Source organism: Stenella coeruleoalba (assembly GCF_951394435.1).
Source record: "Stenella coeruleoalba genome assembly, chromosome: 4".
Taxonomy (NCBI): domain Eukaryota; kingdom Metazoa; phylum Chordata; class Mammalia; order Artiodactyla; family Delphinidae; genus Stenella; species Stenella coeruleoalba.
In genome coordinates this window covers 114,536,217-114,552,388 of record NC_137149.1, presented here as the reverse complement: position 1 = coordinate 114,552,388, position 16,172 = coordinate 114,536,217, and the positions used below count along the sequence as shown (strand labels likewise).

The window sequence follows — 16,172 nt, the reverse complement described above, 5'->3', positions numbered from 1 at the left end:
AAAATTTTCAATTACTCTAAAACCCAAAAAAGTAAACTGGAAGGGGATACATTTTGTTACCAATTTCAATTTAACAGTATGACAAATTCACACCTTATTTTGGCTGGGTCTTTTTTTAAAAAAAAAAAAAAATCACCTTAGTTTTGACATTATCTTTCTAAGTTGTGGCTGCTTCAGAAGGTAATTTGTCAAAAATATTTACCAAACAATTTTAATAATAATAATATTCCTTTTACAAAATGGTACAATAACACCTTAAGAAACCAGAAAATACTAAATGTCTTTGGCTATATAACTAAAAGGCCATTCTTCCAAACAGAATAGGGCATATTCACCTCAGAACCAACTACAGAAACAGAAAGCATAACAGAAATATGCACAGAATTTAATGAGAATTTGTCTTGCCTTTTCTTCCCATTCTACCCATATAATAAGCAAGGAGAATGCAATTTACATAATCTTCCCAGATGAGACTCAACAGCACTTCAAAGATACCCAAACTTCTGCAAAGGCAAAGTGAATTAAAACAATTACACAACTAAGGGAAGACTAAAGGGACAAACGTTATTTGCAATTTTCTTTTAACTTGTTGGCTTCCTTTTAAGCCTTACAAGTGTAGAAATTATAGCTGATAAACAAAAGTCACAAGCCTCACAAATGGAACTATAATATAAAAATAAATCAAATGAAACATTTATTAATAAATGAAGCCTATTTTATTACTTCAAGTGTTAATGATAAAAAAATTTCCGCACAGCTGTTGCATTTTAAAAAGTGAAACTACATACTATATTTCTAGCTCGGTAAACAGATGAACCTGATGTCTTTGAATGACATAACAATTGACCATTGTACAGTACATCTTTCTGAAGACCCGTAAATTAGAGAACTACTGGCTTAAAGTTAGTGATTATGAAACAAATATGTATTTGTAGTTTCAGCTGCTTTTTTCTTCCTCAGCCATCAGGTGCTCCATCCATTTTACATTTCTGGGTTGAAGAATAAATGCAGTATTTTAGGTTATGCTACTTCCCATCTCAAATGTGTTGTGCCTGGGGACAGCCAATGACTTTCCATCTGCATTTGCTTAGCCCTTTTGCTAGCACTTCAGTTCAGGGTGAAATAACGATACCAAAACTTCCAAAGGGGCAACGTGCTAAAGCCACTTTTGATTTAATTTTGCTAAGATCTAGTCACAGAAATCTATCTCCATGCCACAGAGCTCAAGAAAGAATTGTGACAGCATGGAGAAAATGTGAGAAGAGTAAACAGCTGCACACTTCCTTGTCTTCAAAACACTGAACAGATGGTGGGAATGTGAGTTGGTGCAGCCACTACGGGGAACAGTATGGAGGTTCCTCAGAAAGCTAAAAATAGAACTACCATATGATCCAGCAATCCCACTCCTGGGCACATATCCGGACAAAACTTTAACTCAAAAAGATACATGCACCCCTATGTTCACAGCAGCACTATTCACAACAGCCATGACATGGAAACAACCTAAATGTCCATTGACAGGTGAACGGATAAAGATGTGGAACATATATACAATGGAATACTATTCAGCCACAAAAAAGAATGAAATAATGCCATTTGCAGCAACATGGATGGACTTAGAAATTATCATACTAAGTGAAGTAAGGTCAGACAGAGAAAGACAAACACTGTATGATATCACTTATATGTGGAATCTAAAATGTAGAACAAATGGACCTATCTACAAACCAAAACAGACTTGTGGTTGCCAAGGGGTAGGAGGGGAGGCGGGAGAGGGATGGACTGGGAGTTTGGGGTTAGTTGATGCAAACTATTACATATAGAATGGATACACAACAGGGTCCTACTGCATAGCACAGGGAACTATATTCAATATCCTGTGATAAACCATAATGGAAAAGAATATGGAAACGAATGTATTTATGTGTGTAACTGAATCACTTTGCTGTACAGCAGAAATTAACACATTGTAAATCAACTATAATTTTAAAAAAGAAAAAAAAAAGGCCAAAACACTGAACAGAAAATACAATGTTATTCCCCTCCCAATCCCCATGGCCCAGTAATAACCACGACAGAGCCATTTACCTTTATTCTTCCTGGTAAGGACCTCAGCCTGTTCCCAAAGATCAAAGGCGGTAAGGACATGAGAAGTAATGGTGACATAGGAAGATGTCATGTTTTGGATGGTGACTGGGGTGCTGATGGTGGCGGGCATCCCCCCGCTCCCCACACTGCCAGCACTTGACTGGGATCCTATGGAGCTGGCTGGAGAAGGCATTGGAGAGAGGGGGGATGGTGTGCCTGTGCTTCTGGAAGGTGGAAGAAAAGAGAACTGGTTAGTCACCTGAACTCCTAGATCACAGATCTCCTGTTTCTGGAACTGCAGTCCAAGTCACAAGGCTTTAGCGTGTACTTGCCAAAATGACAATCACTTCTAAAATCACTTCTACAAGGTCAGAGAGGCACCGCACCCTTCACCTTCAGTATTCCAGAAATTTATTTCATAAAACACAGTGGGATGGGGCCCTCCAAATGGAAAAAGTCACTGGAGACACGTAAGGTGTTCTTCACTGGACATAGAATCAGGTGGGCAAATCTGTACTCCAAGTGTATTTCCCAGGCCCTTTACATATTTTACTCCCTTGCCTGGAATCCCTTCTCTCCCCAACCCCTATTCCAACTTCTCCTAGGAAGACAATACTTCCCCTGAGAAATGGTCCTCATCTCCGATATATTCATTCTCTCATCCACTCAATACACATCACTGAGCTCCTACTCTGCAGGTAGCTCTCCTCCAGACACTGGGGATACAGCACAGCTTCCTTTCTGTCACCACTTGAACTCGTCTCTTTGCATTTATCACACCTCATTATACTTTTCTGTCTATTCCTTTTCCTGCCTCACAAGCACCTCACAGGCAGGGACCATCTCTTCCTAATCTCTGCATTTCTAGCCCTTAGCACAGGAGGTGCTCTGGATAAACACCTGCTGAGCCCATAACTGACTGAACAGAGGGCAGCCCATGAGGAGACTGGGCATCAGGGGACTCACACTGTGCTGTGTTCTCCCACTGACTGTCTACCTACACCTGCAAGTTCACAAGTGCCTTGATGCGGATCAAACGAGAAACACAAGTGAAGTCACTCAGTCGTTAAAGAAGTGACGGATATGAAATGGAAAGATGGGTCAGCAGCAGTGGCCTCATCACATAGTTACATCTGCCCTTGGGCTTCATGAACTCTAATGGATCCTAAGCAACCCCAGCAGAAAGTTCATTTTGAAAAACTAGAGCAGAAGCTCCCCGAGGGCAGCAATTCCTGTCTGCTTTGTTTACTGCTGCTTCCCCGCGCCTAAAGCAAGGTTTGGTACAAGGAAGGTGCTAGACAAATGGTGAAGGAGTGATCTAAAATCATGTGACTGACAACCTATTAACTTAGAATAATATCTCAGAGGTAGGAGTCATGAAAATTTTCAGAGGTAAAGAAGATGCTTCTCAATCAGGACTTTCTTTTTTTAAGAGAGGCCATATGGGAATCTCTTCTTTTGAATGTGCTGGAAATGGGGCAATCTTCTAGGTGATGTTCTTAAAATAGCAAAACCCGTCAGAACTGGGAGCTTTTCAAGGAATACGACTAAATTAAAAAAAAAAAAAAATACTAGGCAAGTACCAAAGGGAAGAAAATTCTATCTTCATCTTAAAAACACCCGCACAAGGACTCTGTTTTTCGACAGCTTATGGAACAAATGAGCAAAAAGTGGGGGGAAAAATTTAGCTAGAGATAGCTGTTTTGATTCTTAATATCACTGTTACAGACCCTGGAGAAGGGAGGAGGGAACTGGTTCCGGAAAGTTCTTGTTTACTGAAATGCTAGGACAGCGTGCTGCATAGAAGGAGAAAGGACCTTGGCTCTGGTTCCGCCGGCCCCGCCTGTTTTACATTGTTGGGCATATCCAAATATCCTCAAAGCTCTAAAATCCGGACCCTAGATTCTCTGTAGTTATCTTTTTAATTTATGTTGCCCAAACAGCAAACACCCCGATTTCTAACTATTCCTCAAAAAGGTAGAAATGTGCTAATGATTTCAGCTGAATGTGCAAATCAGCACATAGATGTAAACCATTTTTGAAACAAAGTCACAGCAAGAGGTAAAGAAAGAAAGAACTTAATTTTGGAAGCTATTTAAATTAGACTGATCATTACCTGGCAATGCACGGAGAAGGTGCCTGGGCAACTTTGGAAGAAGTCTTGAAGAAGTGTTCATTAAGAGTACGGGAATACTTTATTGCTATATCTTTTTTACAACGAAACATAGCCATGTTCAAAATGGACTGGCAACGCATGCTGTGAACATAAACATAAGTTGAAGTGAAGCATTAGCTTCGATTCATGAGTATCACACTACTAGAGAGAGCAAGCCACCTAACCTCTTCCCTAATGTTCACCCTAATGAACATACTGGGCTTTCCTCATCGACGCGAGAAAGTATATCGAGAATCTCACTGCACTGTTCACACTAACGTCAGAAGTAAATACTGGTGAAACAACACAAATATACAAGGATATAATTTAAGTCACAAGACCGAAGTCATCAGTAAAATGATGGGGTTGTAAAATGGCAGTAGATGCCATTTCATAATAATTAACCATCAGTGGGATTAACCCCTTGACCACACATCCTACCACTTTCTGGTAGTGATTCGCTTTTCATGATCGTTTTCACTTTAAGCAAACAGATATGCAAAAGCAGGTGTAATTTGCTATTTAGACAAAGAAAAAAATACACACCATAAAACAGCAAATATTTTCTCCTGTGTTGGTGTTGTGGCATCCGAGAAGGATTTTAATGACATTATGAATCTATAGGAAAATACAAATGTACATCAGGTTAAAAAAAGGCAGTCAGAAAATCCCAGACACAAAGATATCTTATTATGTTTGTCTTGGTTTTATATTGATTTTTCCTGAAGATGTGAAGACATGACAGCAACGCAGAAGAAAAATGAGGCTTTGGAGCAACAATTCAGGCCATTCAGAAAATTAGGCGAGGACATGCCTTTTCTCTGACCTGTCCACCTGCTTGAACCCAAGTAGACTTGTATCCTTACTGAGTCCCCTCCTGAAATGCAGGTAATAAACAAAGACGAGAGCTTCAGCTGAGATGAGAGGGCATCTGATAAGAAAGTAAAACTGGAAAAACCAACCCTCTCCCTGAAGGGTTTGGCATTTCACCGTGCGCTTGGCAAAATGATGCAGACCAACCCAGTTGTTCTGCTCTAGCACTTCATCTGGAATACATTTTTAGTTCATGACAAAAAAAAAAAAAAAGTTTCTGGATCAGTAACTTTTTTAAAGACTCCCCTTTGTTAAGCTGTCTTCAGACCAAAGTTCAAATGGATTAAAGCAATAAAGGTAAGGACAGAGAAGTACTTAAAAGGAAGGCAAAATGAGTCTGCACTTACTTGATGAGGTCTAGGGTTTCTGCATAGATGGAGCAAGCCGACTTGGACGCTGGGCTTTCCAATTCCATGGCAATGCCACACTCAATAAAGGACAAGGCAGCTTCCAGGTACTTAAAAGCCTTCCCAACCTTGTCCGTCTGTGGGCGAAGAACAGGGTCACTGTTAAGCCTAAAACGGACTTTTACTTAGTTTCTCACATACATTCTCTACAGAAACTTCCCTCCACTGTCCTAATTTAACTATGGCTAGAGAGAAGTGTGAGAACAAACAAACTCAATATCATAACCAAAGCCCGTCAGCTCTGACCTACTGAGAATTTTCTTTTACTAAAAGTTCAGTAGGAAAGAAACAACAATCTTGTAATAAGACTATACTCTCAAAACCTTATTAAAGTACATATTCAAACTAAGGCACTCAGTACATGGTCCCCTTGTTACCAGTGTGCAATTACCCATCATATGATTTTCCTGGCAAATAGGTTATTCTACACAACTAGAATAATGCAGACACAGTTTCTTTGTACAAATTGAAGTTTATCTTATAATAAGTAAAAAATGTTATGGTTTACAAGCATCTTAGATTTCATGTCAAACAATAATCTTTTTATGTATTTTAGAGCCCAACAGGTCATCTCCTCTGGGAGTCTGGGTTAAGGGCACAAGGCTACCCCCTGGGCCAACAGGGATAAAATTTCAGAGTCCCTTAACAGGAATGTAGAAATATGAATGCAATCAGATTATTGGTGGTCATCTAACCCCGAATACATATTTTGTCACTTACGCTCTTCTCACTTGGTGGAATTCAGCCAACTTGACTGAGACTGTGCCGAGTCTCACTACATATGAGACGTCATATGCAGCACACATTGTAAGAGCAACTGATCAACACGACATTTGCAAGGTTGTAGTTTCTGCTAATGTCTCTACTTTGATATGTTCAAAAAGAATGAATGAAAACCATAAAGGTGCAAGTGGAGTGTAAGGAGATGGTGACACATCAGCAAAGAAAGAAGGTTTGGCAAAGAAAGATGGCTACTAATTTTAATTTTTAAAAATAACCTGAGGGACTTCCCTGGCAGTCCAGTGGTTAAGACTCCGTGCTCCCAATGCAGGGGGCATAGGTTTGATCCCTGGTCGGGGAACTAAGATCCCATACACCATGCGGCATGGCCAAAACAAAAAAAAACTTGCTTTAAAAATATTTTTTCTAGGGGCTTCCCTGGTGGCGCAGTGGTTGAGAGTCCTCCTGCCGATGCGGGGGACACGGGTTCGTGCCTCGGTCTGGGAAGATTCCACATGCCACGGAGCGGCTGGGCCCATGGGCCATGGCCGCTGAGCCTGTGCGTCTGGAGTCTGTGCTCCGCAACGGGAGAGGACCGCGTACCGCAAAAAAAAAAAAAAAATTTTCTAGAGAACCCAGGGTCAGAAAATTAGTGACAGAAAGAATAAAAATCAATCAGCATGTCCCAAATAATCAACAGTATAGGGCCTTATTGGTTTGCTTCACTGGTGCGAATTTAACTCTTCAAGTTTACTTATTCAATACCATCTTCTTCATGGGATTTCCAAAATTTATATTGGCCTTAGGGTAGACACAAAAGAAACTATACTAAAGCAATTTGCCAGTATCCACTTCCTTAAGTATTTTGTAAAGTTAATAATGAAAATATTCCTGTGATAACTCCATGTATCTCCTGAGACAGGGTTAAACTAGTAGAGTTCTAATTTCCTTAACAGTAAGTAAAATAAGAATAGAGGTGAAATACACTACTCTATATTCAGTTGTGCACTTCACTATCTGGAATGCAAGACGGTCATCTTTTGAGACATTGTGCAAGTAAAGGAGAATATTGTGAAGAGGCTGGCCATTCAGGCTTCTGTCCAAACTGGCATATTTTGAGAGTGGAATGAGCTAACATTACTTATTAAAATGGGATGTAATAGCCATAGGAAGGGAGAAAGAAGATGTGCATATGCATAGATTAAAAGCAACACAAAAAGTTCCCTGGAGTATTAATCTTGTTTGAATAATGAAGGAATCTAGTGCCCAGTGTCAAGATAAGTTTTTGGTAACTGGCTGACAAAGTACTGAATATTTACTCTTTCTCAAAAATCAGAAGATTCATACAGTTCTAGTAACAGCCTTGGAGAACTGAAAGGAAGAGGTTAGAAAGATACCACTGTTTGGTGCTATCTGAGGCATCTTAATCTGACTCAGGTCATGTTGGTACAGGGTCACTTGAGAGATAGTGTCTAATTTGTGTTTTACTCTCCTACAGCATCCAGCATGGTAAGGACTCAATCAACATTTTACTCCAGTGAATGGGGACCTGATAAAAGGGTCTCAGCCCAGCCCTTCCCAGCCTGACAAGAGATGCCAGGCTACAGACTGGGGTTGAAGAACACTGGGCTAGGATTTTGAGGCCACCATGGACTGATCTGATTCAATCCCCGTGGACCTCCAGAGTTTGTGGTTAGGTTTGCCTGTGGCAGAATCAAGGCAACCTATGCTGTTCTCTTGTGGTACAAAGTTCAACATACAGTATCTGTAGGGGTTTAGGTGTGGGGAATACACCAAGCAAATAAAGGCCCCAGAGTCTTAGATGCTTAAATATGACAAAGGGCAAGTATCATATAACTATACTGCAGCAGAGAAATAAAAGCATTATTTATGTATGCAATTAACAAAACTACCACCTTCCAGAAAGTCCAACAGCCACCAGGTAAAGAGAGTTCATTTCTTTAAGGCATGTTTGCCAACAGTGCAATCATCACCTTCACCTTAAAATTTCATCTGATGGTACTGGTCCACTGTTCGCTGTTAGCCTCTAACAGTAAACAGGGCGTTAAGATAATTTTGGAATGCAAACAGGTTACCTCACTTTTTGAAATGTTTTGGGGTGACCACAAATTGACCAGCTTTCAATAAGTCAAGAGTTGTTTTTCACATCCAAAGAATTGATTCAGTGGGACAAGGAAGCCCTCATGTATATTAAATAAAACATTACCAGGTAGATCAACTTTCATTCATTTAGATATAAAACGTGAAACTAGTACTTTGTCTCTCTGCCCATGATCAGACGGAATCAGTGAAGTCAAAACAGTGTCACTTCCCTAGTAACTGAACCACTCAGCCCTCGCTCATTCCGACCCTGCTTACACTGCGGCCAATGTCAGGCCCCCCGCAGTCCTACCCCCCCCACCCCGCCCCCAAGTCACAGTTAGTGATTTGGAACCAGATGGCAAGTGTTTGAACGGAAAACATTCCACCAAAGGGAGAAAGAGCCCAGACTGACCACTAATTCTGCTTTGTCCTTCAACCTTCTGGCCTCCTTCATGTGAAAATCTGCTTGTTGTCTGAAAGAGAAGAAAAGACCAGGGGTGGGTCACAGGAACCTAAAAGTATTGGACTGGGGCAAGATGACTTAAGATGACTGGAGGGGGACGAGGATGGGAGGAGAGGCAGGGCAAAGAGGAGGCAGGGGGAAGGGGAGGGAGGGGGAGGGGAAGCAGCAGCATCCAGAGCCTTACTTGTCCAACTTCATGTGAGGCTTCCCTGGCTTGGAGTTACCATTTGGCAAAGAAGGCACTGGAAAACGATTTGCAGTATCTCCAGAAGATCCCTTAAAAAAGATCATCATACCGATCACCCTGTAACACTTCAGACCATTGGCCTAACTGTACCGTCTCTCTAAATTAGCCCAAAATAGTTCAAAAGCAAGGAACTCAAATGCTGCACGCTCTAGCTTGGTCAAGCACTTTCTCAGCTAGATTCAACTGAAACTGTAGATTTGGATTGTATCGGGGACACAGAAAAGCCATAAGAATGCCCAAGAGAACAGATTAACAAAGCCAAATTTAACATTTTCTCTTAAGCAATACATACACACACACACTCACCTACCCCAGGTTAACAGGAAGGAAGGAATCTGTATTCAAGAAAGTGGATACTTGTTCCCCCACTATCACTAATAATGAAAGTATTTGAGATCAAACATCCAAACCAAGAACTAACCAGGGTTATCATGTTTTACTGCCAAACACCTGATAGAAAATTAACACAAAAATCTATTCTGGTTTTCTCACCTCTGAACCACTTTAAGAAGAATAAACTGCCGCCTAAATTATCAGGTAATATGAACTATCTTTTACTCTCCCTCTGAAAAGTAGAGCGTTAAGCACAAATAACTCATTACTGCTTTACTAAAAGTGACGAATAGCTCTGAAATACCATCGTAGAAAACTTATCTTATTTGGGCATTTAAAGTAAAGACACACCAACATATTCCCTTTTGTACATTACTGCCTCCCCTCCTTACTTTGTGTTCTGTAGAGCTTCCAGGGCCCTTCCCCTCTACTTTTCTGTGCTTGGAAACAGAAGAGTCTCTGTGGTTGCCCTTGCTACTACTGGCACTTTTGGGAGGGTTCTGGCCACTGGGGTCTGCTTCCTGCCTTGACCTCTTTTGTGCAGGCTTGGCTGGCTTCTGGGAGGACGAGGATGACCCAAGTGAAGGGGGAAGCATTTCCTTCTTTGAGGGCTCAGAGGAGGGCCTGGGCGTTCTGGAATGAAACATCATGCAAAACTAAGTTAAGGCAAAACATGAACCGTATAACTTAGTTGTTGAGTTATAAGGACAAAATGGCTGTTGACACAAAAGATAAAGATATCACAGAGCCATGAAATCCATTTTTGTAGAAAGGCCAAATTTCAGAGCCCTTTTTTTCTGATGCCTTTGAAAACTACAGTCCTACCTGTGAGTAATAAATGAAGTTGTATAATTTGTCACTAAGCTTGCGGAGTCTGCCAATGGTCTTACCTTTACCCAAGCAAGTCGCTCTGCAGTAGCTGCTGCCCAACCTGCACCTTGTCTCTGACAAGCAGGCAGGCCCAGCTGCCACCTCCTCTCTGCCCCCTTCACATCTGACCCCTTCTCTCTCTCTCTTTCAAATCTCTGTTGGTTCCTACATGGTGACACGACTCACTTGTTTTTGCCAAGTCTTTTTGTGCTTTTGATAAATCTAAGTTTGCTGCCAAATGAACCGTTAATTCCTCTAAGGTCCTCGTGAAGGAAAACAAACAGAACTTAGCATATCGTCAAAATGAGCCCGACGAGTTCACTATTCTCTTGTTCTACTGCAGAAGAAAAGTGTTTTGCCGTGTTGCCATCCAGGAAGATTCGATCACCTTCGCAGCCTGTTCCTAAACTCTATACTCACTTTGATTTAGAAGATTCTTTGTGGGAGGATGAGGGTGATGACTGCGATTTGACTTCTTTCTCCAGCCTGATTTTCTTGCTATCGTGGTCTCTTTCTGCTTCACCCTATTATTGTAGTATAACAGCAAATTATTACAAACATAATTGTACAGACAAAATAGAAAAAAATATGCAGCAAGGTCAATGAGAGCAATCAGACTTTTGGAAACTTGTAAACACACACAGAAACCTTATAAGTATCTACACTGTGTATGGGAGGGGGTGGTGGTGGTGAGGGCAGCAGACCATCTAGATTTGATGTGATTTGTACTGAGACGGATTTGTACATGAGGAAGGACTAAGGAAAGAACCAGGTTTTTCTCTACTCAAGAAGAAAACAGATTCGTTTTCCCATGACAACATGTATATCGAATTTACAGAAAGTCCAAAATGCAGGCTCCTTCCCCCTGGTCTGTGCTCACGTAATGGCCCTGTGGGAAGGAAGCTTTCTAGCAAGGACAGTGAAGCGATGGGTGGGAGTCCTTCAATCGACTCAGGTGCTTTAGAATTAAACTCCTCAACTGTCAGCTCACAGGGAGAGAAATCTGGGACACCACCAGCCAATCTAGGACAATCCCTAAAAAACCCGAAATCCTCTCTTAGAGCCTTAAAGGGAAAAACAACATTCTTCAAATGATCTCATTGTGGGAGGCCCCGGTTTTCACCACAGTCTCTCCCTCGTTCTCTGAATTTCTCCAAGAAAAATGAACAAATTAAGATGTGTAGGCTCAAGCTCTGCCCAGGCGCTAATCAGCGGCCTGGCCCTGCTCAGAAGGAGGGAAATAGCAAAGACATGCCCTTCCCTCCCCCGGCATTCTGCAAGCAAGCGTGCCTGGGTGTGCGCCTCCATCCAGCCTTTCATAACTTCGCAGAAAACATCTCCCTCTTGTTTCAAAATGGACCATTGAAGATGGCTTATAAGGATACTTTGCTTTCATCTCTCGGTGTTTGCACAGGTGAGAACATTAAGAAGAAGGGAAAATATGGGTGGAGAAAAGAAATCCAAGGGAAGGCTGGTACTATGGTACCACTGGAAGCCGATTCCGCTCTGTCCAGCACACTCCATCCCAGAGCTGCACAGCACTTGGACATGGCTAGTCCACAGCGACAAGTGAAGTCAGGGACTTTGTCCAAAAAAGGAGAATGTAATCATTTTTCTACTGATGAAATACTGAAGTGGTAATTTTAGACACATTGGATTAAATTATTTATCACTGTTTTTTTTTCCTTTTTATATTCTTAACGTGGCTACTAGAAAATTTTAAGTTATGTATGTGGGTCACATTATATTTCTACTGGACAGAACTGTTTTACACACTTTTCTAGAGGTGATCTGCAAAATGGACCCTGAACTTCCAATGAGCTGATGCAAAGAAAGAATTATTAAATGTACAGGTTAGGTAAGATAAAAACAAATCAGTTGCTCAGAAACATAACCATTCATTACAGAAGACCGGGGAAAAAGGGTCTTGAGGGACTTAATAAGAAGAGAACACATGATGTGAATAAGCATATCCCACAGGCACGGCTGAAACAGTAAATTTCACACGGCTGTTTCTCACGTGGCAGGCAGTGCAGGCCGGCAGCACAAGCCTGGAGCACAGTTCAGGACAGATGAAAGGTCCTGGCACAGGCCAGGAGAGGCCTGTTGCAGCTCTGCCCAGCATGTAACTCACCCTCCATTCAACAATTCATAATGAACTCAATGTTGGCAGAGAAGAAAGAATAAACCAGAAGTGACTGGTTAAAATAGAACCCTACTACTAAGGGGTATCCCCTCATCACTACACCCACTGTGGCCAAGAGGCTCTGCTACCAATGGCCCCAGTGAATTCTCTCGAGTTTTAGATTAAAGGCCACACAGCTGGCCCAGCAAGCATTACAAGAGGGTGGGAAATTTATCTTTCGAAAAAGTCACAGAATTTGCTAAAATACCCAGGCAGATAATTAACTTGCACATGAAGTAGTTAGTAATACATACTTTTTTAAATGGAAGGCATTTCCAGGCAGTTAACGACATGTGGGATAAGTCCCCAAGACAAAGCTAAGCATAAACGGTCCACAAGGTTACTTTCTAAAGAAAATACCAAACCCCAGAGGTGGAATGAGAGTTAATTTTTGTTTGTATATCTTTATGCTGCTTAGGACATGCTAGTTATAACTAGAAACCAAAGTGGCAGGCCTTATAAACCACACATGAAAATAAGATTCATAGTGAGTCAATCCTCATAAACTGGTTTTAACTCGGGCTTGTGCCAATCAGTGACTCAAGAGAACAGCCCAAAACCAACAATCACCAAAGACTAACTTCAATGCTAGCTTTAATAACTATGTTGGCACTTTCTGGAATAATACACTTTATGTTGACATGTAGCAACTTAGAAGCTGGTAATATTCTGTCAGCTGGTAGAATGTAAGCCGTTAAACCAATTAAGCAAAATCCCCTTCTGTTGACTGTGCTTGCTTTGACCCGAATTCACGCCTGTGGGCCGGGGTCAGTATTTTTGTAGTTGGAACCCTCTTGTCTTCTGTAGGAAGAGTCCCGGGGGCATCCCCAGAGCAGGCACTCCGTGAGCATTCGTCAGCTGGCCCAGGAGCAGACCTGCACTACAACCCTAAGTGGGTGGATTTAGCAAAGCGCCATTAGAGAGGGAGTCATCTGATCCTGGGTGGCAGGAAACACACACTTGAATTCCAAGACTGGAAAACAGAAGGCAAGGAGTTCTTGAGATGTTTCTGGGTCAAGAAGCCATGTGAAAGTGAGGTGAGAGTGACGTACTCTCTTCAGAAGGAAAAAGGAGTCTCCTTTGCTCAGTGGCTTATCCACAGATCAACTCCCATTTCAGGGACCCCTGTCTAAGGTCTGGGTCTTGGACACTCCCTTTTTCCAGAAGGACAATGTCTTGACGGTGCCCGCATCTCCAACAGGAGGAGCCTGCTGGCCGATGACTGTTCCTGACTGACTTGTTTACTTTTCTTAACCTGCTGGGTCAGGCAGCCTCAGATTATCTGCCAAATGCGGCTCCACCTACAGAGTGGAGCAAAAGGGCAAGAATGAACACCATAAAAGGAAGATCTGGGACTGTGCTAGGCCAAGCCGGTTTCTGAAGAGAAGGCCTCCAGGGCAGCCTGCTGCCTGCCTCAGCACCTGACTCACCAACTAGGTGCCGCGGATAACAGGGGGCAGTGAAAGCGGCTTTTTTAGAACTAACACTTGTTTGGGGCCATAGTTTCTAACAGGCAGAAAGGTAGTCGACTCAGAGCTTAGCCATGATGGGGAGAGATGACAAGCATCTGGAAGGGAAACTGAAGTGTGGCGGGCACTAGGGTGGCAGGAGTGGGGACAATGGAGGGGTTGAGCCAGGGATGATATTGTAACAGCCCGTCAGTACACTGATCTGGAAGTACGATCTCAGGCCTTTCTCCAAGAATGCCACCAACGCCTCCCAACCTGCACCCACCCCCCTAACAGGCACTTGAACACACACCCTGCTCCTCCGGCCCCACCCCACTAAAAGCAAGAAAGGTGTGAAAGAGGGACTTCCCTGGTGGTGGAGTGGTAAAGAATCTGCCTTCCAATGCAGGGGATGTGGGTTCAATCCCCGGTCAGGGAACAAAGATTCCACATGCTGCAGAGCAACTAAGCCCGCACGCCACAACTACTGAGCTCGTGGACCTCAAGGACAGAAACTTCGTGACGCAAACAACAGAGCCCACGCGCCCTGGAGCTTGCGCACCACAACTAGAGAAGAGAAAACCCGCACGCCACAACTAGAGAGAAGCCCGCACACCACAATGACAGATCCTGCATTCCTCAACGAAGATCCCACGTGCCACAACTAAGACCCAATGCAGCCAAAAATAAATAAATACATAAATAATAAATATTAAAAAAAAAAAAAGATGTGAAAGAGAGCAAAGGAGCCAAGATCCACTAGACTGGGAGGGGTCAGCATACTGAGCTCCAGACCCGCTTTTGCTAAGCAGCCAAGTGATGTGAAGGCCTTTCTGGATCCCACCTAAAGAAGGTAGCAGCTGAACAAGAGACACATGCCGTCTCAGCACTCCAATTCTAAATTCTATCCTCCTCTCCCACAGGGAAGCAAATACGCTTGGTAGCACATGGAGCATAGCAAAAGTGGAGAAGCAGCCTTTGGGGAAGTTCAGGTACTTTTCTGGGATTTGCCTCTGCAGGAGGTTCAATAAGACGACGCCACAGCAGGTAAGTCCAAGCTGACCCCATGAATGAGGCAGGTTATATTCACTGGGGAAAGTACCACAGAAAAGCAAAGGGAATCCACTCTTTTCCTTCTTTTTGGTGAGGGAATACACAGGCATTAGACTGGCCCTAAAACAGCTCTTCATGTGATGCTTTTAGGGTAACTAACAGGCATGAAAAAATTAGATGTAAGTAGCTTTAGGAAATTATAGGGATGACTTTTCAAACCCTTGATTTTGAAGGATAATAACTGGGAATGTTGATCTGGAGAAACAACCCAAGAGAAAACAGTCAGATCTTGGGAAGGTCTGAACTAACCATCAAGCAATAAAAATGCACATTTTCCCACCAGATCCCATAACTTCCCTCCCCACTCCTCAAAACACACATAAACGATGGCACTGAAATGTTTGTCCAAAAGTGTCCAAGCTTCTTGGTCCATAAAGCAGTTATTTATAAAAAGGGAAAGACCTGAATGAATGTAACCTCCCAGTTCTGTTATTTGTCTAAACGACTGTTGAGACAGTCTAGCATTTTATTTGAAAGACATCTATAAGGTGACTGAATGAAATGAGGTTATCTAAGAAAGCACCGAGAGCAATGCTTAGCTCTATGCATGTTTGGTGTGCTTTTAGAATCTTCTCATTTGCACTGCCCTGATTGTATATTATCTTGTGCTTCTCAGCTTCAACTTTTCGTCCAAGTCTGGAAAACATAAAGCTTAAAAATTATATAAAAGAAAATACAAGTTCTATTTTAAATTCTAAACTGTAATCAGGTTGAAGAAATTCTGTAGTTTATGTAAGGAGTACCATGTGAGTTAATGTCTATTTACCCTCACAATTTTCTCTTTTTTCTCATGAATTGTCCCCAACCCACTCCTTTAAAGTAGAAGAAAAAAAAGAAAAAGGGGAAAAAAATATATAGGTACATTTCTATAGGTGCCACATTTGATGGCTTCATCACAGCTATCAACAACTATTAACTTTTTTTTTCAGGCTTAAAAAATATGTTTTTTAATATATAAGGAGAGATTTGGGGGGAATATTTAATCTTCATAATGGAATCCTTTTTTTTTAACATCTTTATTGGAGTATAATTGCTTTACAATGGTGTGTTAGTTTCTGCTTTATAACAAAGTGAATCAGCTATACATATACACATATCCCCGTATCTCTTCCCTCTTGCATCTCCCTCCCACCCTCCCTATCCCACCCCTCTAGGTGGTCACAAAGC

At 42.1% G+C, this 16,172-nt stretch overlaps 1 protein-coding gene across 7 annotated transcripts in view; it reads right to left on the bottom strand.

The window, feature by feature from the left end:
- Positions 1-16,172, bottom strand: part of AFF1 (ALF transcription elongation factor 1) — a 206,703-nt gene that overhangs the window by 6,929 nt on the left and 183,602 nt on the right. For all 7 annotated transcript variants that reach the window (XM_079919251.1, XM_079919253.1, XM_079919252.1 and 4 more), the window contains 8 exons: positions 10,680-10,783; positions 9,782-10,022; positions 8,994-9,085; positions 8,759-8,819; positions 5,464-5,600; positions 4,790-4,861; positions 4,205-4,345; positions 2,089-2,312 (listed from right to left, as the gene is read on the bottom strand). In XM_079919251.1, the coding sequence (XP_079775377.1) occupies positions 2,089-2,312; positions 4,205-4,345; positions 4,790-4,861; positions 5,464-5,600; positions 8,759-8,819; positions 8,994-9,085; positions 9,782-10,022; positions 10,680-10,783 (1,072 nt within the window). The remainder of the gene's footprint in view (positions 1-2,088; positions 2,313-4,204; positions 4,346-4,789; positions 4,862-5,463; positions 5,601-8,758; positions 8,820-8,993; positions 9,086-9,781; positions 10,023-10,679; positions 10,784-16,172) is intronic.